This window comes from Sesamum indicum, linkage group LG1, assembly GCF_026168435.1.
Source record: "Sesamum indicum cultivar Baizhima isolate 11 linkage group LG1, ASM2616843v1, whole genome shotgun sequence".
Lineage (NCBI taxonomy): Eukaryota > Viridiplantae > Streptophyta > Magnoliopsida > Lamiales > Pedaliaceae > Sesamum > Sesamum indicum.
The window spans coordinates 17,858,184-17,867,083 of NC_142657.1; the positions used below are offsets into that span (position 1 = coordinate 17,858,184).

Sequence of the window (8,900 nt, forward strand, 5' to 3'; positions counted from 1 at the left end):
ATATTTATTATGGCTACATTTAAAATGATAAATTTGAAATTAAAGATTTCACATTTTTAGTAATATATGCTTTGAATTTGTTTGAATAATATTTTAAAATATTTTAACCTTCATTTTGAATTATATTTTATAAAATATTGATGAATATCGAATTATTTCTATAAAATTTTTATTCAAATCCAAATCATTGCATTCGAATTTAACATATATTACAAAGAAATGTATAGTGTATTATTGCCCTCTGATTCATACATCAATATGCAAAATATACATCTTCTATAGGAGACAAACAAAATCTTTTACTATAATTTATAATTAATGAAATGAATTGACATGCTTCTGCATAAAATTATATTTCGCACAACTTTTCTTATGTTTTTTTTTATAATGGTCAATTACAATATTTTAAATTACTGTAGAAGTAAATTAACATTAATAGGTTAAGTGGAAAAGATATGAAATTGCAATGGATTCCCATAAACAAACACTACTTGCAACTAAAATTTCTTCAATAATCATCTGTAGTAAAATGAAGATTTGATAATATTTGTTACTGTCGTAAATATTTTTGACGAACAAAAACGTTCCATTGCTGAAATTTGACAATAAGAGCAAGAAATTCGATAGAAATAGCTGTGCTGAAGAACGGACATGCCGCTGTAATCATATATGGTTGAGCTAGAGTATATTATAACTGTCAAATTTTAGTCAATACAAAAAACGAACACATCTAATGTGATAATTACACAACCATCAAAGTCTTACTTGTGATCTGTGTTCTCAACTGTCCGATCAGATTCATCCTTATCTGCAGCATCAACCGGAGGAAATGGCCCGGGCAATGGTAGCTTGGCAGAAGGAGCCAAGATGTCCAGAGGGATGCAGTCAGCACCAAATTGATGTCTGCAAAAACTCACTACCTTTTCCAACATCCGGAAGCAATCTTCCATCCTCTCTTCAAGACTTCCAAGCCTTTGATCCGTGGCCTCCGCCTGTGAATGTTGATAGGTAGTGAGCGCAAGAGCACAGGGTGTTACCATCTTAGGCTTGGATCTCGACTTAACCACCCTATCATCGTTATCTCCATCATTTGCCTTTGGCTGGATGTCAGCGTCATTGATGTTGGCGCTAGCAACTGACTCTGCGGAACTGGGGTCTTGATTAGTCCACTCCTCTAATAGCCCGTGATAAGCTTCCTACATTTAGGAAAATAACATCTATAACATTATTTACCACATTATTAGAAAAATAAGATAAATAAATGGGATGAATAAAGAATTTCATCTGTGTACCAATATTTCTTCTGCCAGTGGACCATTCCATATGCCGTCCTTTTTCCAGGCTCTCTTTAACTGCTCGAGACGAGTAGACAGCATCCGCAACTCCTCCTATCAGAATTTATAACAGAAATAATTGATTAAGAGAAAAGATATTTAAGAACAAAATGTAGATAAATAAAATATATTTCCTCACCATTTGGTATTTATCTTGAGACGTCAGAGCTGAGCCATTCTTGCATGCTACCCATGCAGAGGGGATGTTTGATTGATTTGCCTCATTCTTCTGGCTCGTCGGAAAACCCTTGTTGGCCCAGTTTGATAGCATCTGACTCCAATACTCATTAGATATCCAAGACATCTTCTGCCCCTTTCTCCTTGCACGATACAGTGTTTGTCTCATCCATGTCCTTGCCTTGTTGTCGAACATTTTCCTCATTTCCACAGTATCAGAGACATCCCATGCATAGAATTTCTACACAAAATAATTAGAAAAGCAATGTCATGGAGTGAGGAACTATGATATGTAACCCTTCCTTCGATATCTATTTCCCAACAATTTTGTAAAAATGGTGGAGTTGAATGAGGCAGTTTGAGATAAGTGAAGTGTATTGGGATATATAAAGGTAAATATGTAATCATGTGACGTTTGAATTTGGCATGGGAAAGGGGAAATGTGTCCTGATATTCAAAATATAAATATATATGTATATATATAAAAGTAAGTCTTATATGTTAATTTCAAAATAGGCCAAGATGGCAAAAACAAGCAAATCTACATTTTTGAACACTTTCCAACTGTTTGGAAAAATGGATTCACAGAAAGCAAAATAATTTGACTAATCAAAATTTACAAACCTGGAAGGAGCGAAACCAAAAATCTCGAACCTCCACTGGCACTTGGTTGTAGCTAATCCAAGCCCCTAGGAAATAACCAGAGATGATTGATCCAATCGTCTTGACTACATTAGGCTGGCCACTGGAAAAACTTAAATCAAACTTAGTCACAGGTCTGAATAATTTAATATTAAGAAAATCACAAATGTATATCATAAAGCAATGTACTTTTACCTCAGTGAGTCTGGAGTAACATGAATGGTTTGGCTCGTTGACCCCTTCACTGTGGCCAACAACATTGTACCAGATATTGGAGTAGGCGGCTCAATATCCACTGGCACCTTCACTGCAGGTCCTGAAGGCAAAACTGTTGACACTGGAGGAGGAGCAAGTGCAACACCACCCTGATCTTGACAGAGCAGAAGAGAGAGAGAGACAGGGGAAAAGTAAGTCGTATACTTATGTGAAGCAATGACTATTGCATCATTCGATACAATAGCAAGAAAAATAAGCATTATATATAAAAAGAAGTAAATAAAGTCACAATAGTGTACTGTAGTCATGTCTATTTGAAATAATGTATCCTAGCAGTCAAATAACATTTTAGTCATTTTTGCATATTTTTAAGCATGTCAGCACATAACTTCACCTCCATCCATTGCAAATCCATCGCAAAGGGGAAAAAAATTATTCAAATTATTTGATATAATTTGAAACGTATTATAATTTAAGAAAAAGAAATCACTTACCCAGAGTTACAATATATACTTCAACTATAAATAAGTCTATATTCCTGTGACTGCAGAGGGGTCTGCGTTCAATATTTAATCCAACAATAAGATGTGAAATTCACTAGAGGAACATCATTCTAATAAAATGGTATTGATCGAGTTAGCAATATCAAATTAGAAAGAAAAGGGAGAAAGACGTGGTTTGGGTTTTGTAAATTTTGTGGACTTCCTTTTCTTCCCAGATTCAAAATCCAATTTCTTTTTCTGTCAGATAAGAGCAGTGAAAAATAGAAACCTAAAGCAAATTCCAACAAATATTATAGAAGAGACAATCACAAAGATTATTAAACCATAACCAGCCATTTCAAGTCACTCTCACATGCAGTGTCATATATCCATCATAGGTTTTTGATAGTTGAAGGTGTAAACTCATAAGCTGGAGGCATGTATGCGACAAAACTAGTTTGGGCCAATTTGAATAGGCTCACAAGATATACTTTCTACACTTGCAAGTCAGGACCACAAAGATAATAGCAATTCTATTTCTGAAATCAGATTGCACCTACATACCTTCACCACCCGTACCCCTCCCCCCTCACAAGAAAAAGGAAGAAATGCATGAGGAAAAAAATTATATGTAATATAATACCATAGGACACATACAGTCAACATGGTGAACGGAATCTTCTGCATATGAACTTGCGTGTTACCTAAGATGACCTAGCATACTGTATTTCCAACATGTCACTCTCAAATTTTTCAACCTCACAAAGATGGAAACATATAATGCAATAAATATTCTGAAAATACAACCAAAAAGGAAGCAACCGATTCTTTTCTCTGCATGTGAAAGATCTTTTTACGGTTATTTTTACCAAAACTCATGAAATTGTGTAGTGCTATGAAAAAAGAGTAAGCAAAGACACTCAGTCTGTCAAACTAACACTATCCCACAACTGTTGTTCATTATAATTAGCCCTATAGGTTAAAAACAGAGAAAACCTTTGTAGATTTCCGTAGAATCACATTAGAAGAACTTGGGCTTTTGCTTGGTGAGCCAGTACTCCTCTTCCGCTTCTTACCCTTGAGTTGCTTTGATGAAAGAGATGAGTACAGTTAATTCCAAACTGATTCATCATGTACATTTAAAAAAATAGGTAACAGGCACCCACATGCAAAAACAAAAACATATATAGATTTACCTTCTCCTCGGCTAGCAAGGTCTCTGTTTCAGCATGAGGACATTCCAAGAACTCCAATAACTTTAAGGAGAGTTCTTCCTGGATAAATAATTGACACGAGTAAGATTACTGCACATTTTATAAATTCCATGCCGTAATAGATAATTATGGAACATTACCTTCTTTATAGTAGCTTTATTGACTGATATATCAAGGACGTCACAAAAATCCAGCAATTTTTCTTTTACACATTTGTCAATCTTCTCCTTCACTTTAGCCCTCTTCTTGTCCTGCTGAAGATGTCGAGAAGAATAATCATCATCTGGGTTCTTTGAACAAACAAGTAAACCAACTAACTTCTCATGTTTGCATTTGGTTAAGATCCGTATTTACTTTTTGGCATTTCAGGTGTTGGAGCAATTTAACACCTGACTCAAACTTCATGAATGAAACTGGATCAAACTACAGGCAATAATAAATGTATTTTGAAGGAAAAGGATTCTTTTCTGCAAAACATGCTTCTGTTAATAGAGCATAGTCAAATCTGTCATACAAGGTTTCAACAATTCATTGTTAGCATCTTTCCCATGGCTTCACCCAGATTTCTCCAGCCAACATATTTGACCAATTTTCAGCAATACATAAGTACTGCCACCGGTAAAACTCAACAAAACTCTTGAAATTTCTATAGATTTTCATTTCTTGTTTTGAACTTATCTTGAATCCCTGTTCTGCCTTAGCACAATGCTATACATTTTACATAAAAAGCCTCCAACTTAGACAATTTTGAATTCCATTTGCAGGTTGAAGAAGTAATATTTCAGCTTCTATTTTTATATATATTATCTCTTGGATACTCTGCCACGTTTTCTTTAGAAGGTTGTTTAGCTAGGCTTTTTCAGCTTATTACATATGTTGCTACATTAACAACATGCTTCTAAAATTTATAAGATGTTAAATATTATTTTAATATAAGCTTAACCAAACAAAATTGAGTCTGCGAGTTCCAAAAAGGGTATATATCATAAACATATGCTTTACAGACTGTGACTGGGACATCATATATCACTGAGCCATAAAAAACAGTTCAATTTTAGATCACGCAGCCTGCAGTGCATGGAAATTACTAGGTGAGATTGTGATGGTGGATAAGTTGAGGAATTAATTAGTTATAATAAAGCTCTTTCCAAGAAATAATTTAATCTTTCAGTTTCTGATAATTATGCATGAAATTCTCATCAAACAGCTAGAATTTTTTAATAATAGAAACTTTGAATCAAGAATTCAACCACTGCAGAAAAGTTTGGTCTTAATATCTCATTTCAGCATTTAAGCATTAACACAAATACACAGCAACAGTAGTTACGATGTATCTTACCAAACTTAAAAAAAGAATAAGGAAGAAAATGACGCCTACCTCATTCTCAATCCATACAAAACCAGAAAAGAGTCCTATGCTTTTCTTCAGAGTATGCACCTAAGAAAAGATGCCAAAATTAGACTTCAGAAAATGCTTAAAATCAACTAAACAAGATGCTCCTTTAGAACAATATAGCTCAAAAGAAACCTTAGCTTTCTTGCCAAAAAGAATGGTGTGAAGAAGCTGAAGGTTCTCATCAGCTTTTCTCTTGGATAACTTGAAAGCCACTGAAAATTTCATAAGATCACAACAAAGGGGCTCATTTTCTCAAAGCAGGATATCCGATAAAATTTATCACTGTATAAAGTATCAATGGAACCAACAAGCCAGACACCAGTAATGCGAAGGACACTGAGGAACAACGGTAAAGTAATCTCCTAGACATGTTTCGCCAGAAAAGGGATCGGCAAGCACCATACTTGACCAATAATAGATATCCCCTATAATGTGTTCACATCATATCTTAAGCTGTTGAAAAATAATGATGGGAAGTAAAAGATGAAACCCAACAACAATATTTGTTCAATAACACGTACAGGACTTCAAATGCTCGGGAAATACAATTTGATCAGTAAATCTCAATGAAATGACAAAATTCCAACCGGATGCTGCTAACAACTACCAGAATTGAGTATAAGCGAATATTGGAAGTCTGTAACAATTTATGCATGTGAGTAGTTTCACTGACTGCTAACCGATCCTCTCAATCCTCCTAATTAGGTCTAACACAACAATGTCAATAAATAAATACTCCTAATCAAAGCACCACCACCGTAAATTCACTACAAATTCCAGAACAACCATCTTAAATAAATAGCATGATCTAGAACTGAAATCACACATGACAATGTACCCACTAGAAAATCCAAAAACCAAATGAATATACTTCTTGATTTGCCAAAAGAAAATGCATATTCAAGTGGGTAAAAGTATTACCATTGGGGATGTCCTTAAGCTGCATACCTTGACCCTGTTGCCACAGAATCAATATAGTTATCTGTCTGAATTTCCAGAGAACCAGACCTCCCACCCAACCCCAACACATAGAAAAGGAGAACAAGAGAAATAAATACAGAAGTAGACAAAGAGCATGCAACAAAATACTGATTCCTTTCTGTGATTCATATGTGTCGAAAATATATTAAGGGAATATAATTAGAGGAGTCATTTCTCTTTACCATTTTAGATATCCGTTTCCAGCGGGTACAAAAATATGCACTGCAATGTACGGCATAATAATCCTTCTGTTATCATACAAGACATGCATCATGAATGAAATTCATGATGAACCAAGTACCAAGAAAGAAGCATTTCAATCTACTTTTATTTTCCATCTCCATTTGCAGAAAATATCCATTTCCAGAAAGGGGTTATTAATTTTGATTTCATCATGAACTAAATAAAACCCATAAACAATTGATCCATAAGGCAAAATGTTCCACCATCTCACTTCTGAGATTTTCTCAAACAAGATCTTCGTTTATCTTCAGAACAATCAATTTTACTCACCAATCACATTAACAAAGTTCCTCTTTGTTAAATTTATTCAGATTAAAACTCTTTAACCCAAAAAGAGAAAAAAACTCCTTTCTTATTTTCTTCTTTCTCCCTTTTTACACACTAAGTCACATTACAGTGTCTCTGAAAAGTGCTCGATCAAAATAAAATTCATCATTTACTCCAAGCAAATGATAACACCTGAAAATGGATACAACCATGACGTCAAATATTCCAGTCTAGTTCTTTTCCATTTTTTATTGAACACTCCACATATACACAGGGCAGAAAACATCCTTTCATGATAAGATAGGACCATACCATCAGCACTATCAACGCTTTAACCACAAGAAATACTTCCAACCATTTGTCTTTCACATTCCTTTTGCCCAAGCAACCTATTCAAACACAGCCTAGCAATTTTCCATCTATCATACACCAATGCCATGCATTATTTGTGGTTACACAGGCCGAATCTTCTTAGTCAACGAAGTTTAGCTTACACAAAATCTTAATTACATACAACTTAATTACACTCTTAATCCACAAAATTCTTACACTCTTAATCGAATCATAATGTCTTTGTGTTATTTATTTAAGGCGAAACTATGAAAACAAGTATGTTTCCATTTTCTTTTTCCTTTCACAATGCCGAATATTCATGACACAATAAATAATCATCTAAAGCACACTGCAATTTCATCCAAAGATCATAAAATCAATGGTGATCATAGTACCTTCTCAATGGCAAAAGGCTTGTTGGTTGATCGCCTTGCGGTCACACCCACCGTAGCTACTTCCACTTTTTTCCTCTCCCTTCTTGGCCTCTCAATCACAGGCGTCCTTGGCGGTAACCTTCCAATCTCATTTCTCGTCTCCTTTTTTGATCCATTCTTTACGATTTTCCCCTCGGTTTTCTTTCCTTCATCTTGTCCGTCCTCGCCCTCTCGCTCTGCTTGTTCCTCCTCTACTTCCTCCACATTTCCTTCATCTTGTTCTTCTATCCCCTCATTCTCCTCCACCTTTCCCGATCCCTCTTCTTTTCCTCGATTCTCTTCACATTCACCCATTTTGTCCGCTTCTATTTCACCAGCGTCTTTCTCAACTTCCTCCTTTCTCTTCAACTTCCTCCTCCTTGCTTCTCGCACAACTCCGTGGTCTCCTACCCTAAAGCCATAAAACTCCTCGAAATTTAACAACACGATGAATGCCTAAAAATCTGAACGTATGCATGTGTATGCATACTAAATCCGCGGATCTTGGAGTAATCTTGGTGCGAATTAGACAGTAGGGAGGGATTCGTACACTATCAATTCGCTCTGTAGATGAAGAGAATTTTGAGTGAGAAACGAGTTGTGAAGGAAGAATTCAGGGCAAACTATATAGGTCAGAATGGCGGGTAGAATTCGCGCGTATGTGTTAACTAAGCTTTCCGCTCAAATGCAAAGCGACGATCGAATGCCATTCTCGTTCTTGAACTACGATTTTCTCAACAATAAAAGATGTGAAGAACTAGACTTAGAAAAAGGAGAAACAATAAAACAATGACTATTCTGGATTTAATTTTATATTCCGAATACGATTGTATTCAGAGATAATTACAGCATCCATCCTATATTACACATAATTACGTATATACTTCTTATAATTTAAAATTTTATATCTAATATTTCGATATTTTTTTTGTCTATAAAAATATCTCTCTTATAATTAAAATTTATCGAATTTATCAATATTAGTAGAAAAGATTAATAAAAATTTATATTTACTTTTAATTAATTTATTACAAATCAAAAAAATAATTTATTTATTTTATTAAAAATTCAAAAAAGCAACACGAACAAAACTATTTTTGTACTAACAAAAAAAGGTTTTATTAATTAAGAAAAAACAATCAATTGTTTCAAATATTATTCATGGTCCGCAACCCCACGTGTAGATATATTTGAAGGATCTT

General features: G+C 34.6%; 1 protein-coding gene across 3 annotated transcripts; it reads right to left on the reverse strand.

The window, feature by feature from the left end:
- Positions 1–634: 634 nt before the first annotated feature.
- Positions 635–8,459, reverse strand: LOC105166081 (uncharacterized). Of its 3 annotated transcripts, none has more exons than XM_088877914.1 (12): positions 7,681–8,459; positions 6,383–6,416; positions 5,594–5,673; positions 5,444–5,503; positions 4,206–4,316; positions 4,048–4,125; positions 3,848–3,937; positions 2,349–2,518; positions 2,136–2,256; positions 1,474–1,752; positions 1,293–1,388; positions 635–1,196 (listed from the first exon to the last, which is right to left on the reverse strand). In XM_088877914.1, exons 1-12 carry the CDS (start codon positions 8,011–8,013, stop codon positions 762–764), a joined length of 1,887 nt encoding a protein of 628 aa, XP_088734040.1. In that variant the 5' UTR covers positions 8,014–8,459; the 3' UTR covers positions 635–761. The 3 variants fall into 3 exon arrangements, with proteins under 3 accessions (XP_088734040.1, XP_088734043.1, XP_088734037.1); XM_088877917.1 differs by having other exon boundaries at positions 3,848–3,928; positions 4,206–4,319; XM_088877911.1 differs by having other exon boundaries at positions 4,206–4,319.
- Positions 8,460–8,900: the final 441 nt, after the last annotated feature.

What these genes read in the sequence shown, in the direction of transcription:
- LOC105166081 (XM_088877911.1), bottom strand. Translation starts at nt 8,013, where the DNA reads ATGGGTGAATGTGAAGAGAATCGAGGAAAAGAAGAGGGATCGGGAAAG. An exon ending in AGCCTTTTGCCATTGAGAAG is followed by an intron (nt 6,417 to 7,680) that starts GTACTATGATCA and finishes CTGTGGCAACAG; the next exon opens with GGTCAAGGTATGCAGCTTAA. An exon ending in GTTACTCCAGACTCACTGAG is followed by an intron (nt 2,257 to 2,348) that starts GTAAAAGTACAT and finishes AAGTTTTTCCAG; the next exon opens with TGGCCAGCCTAATGTAGTCA.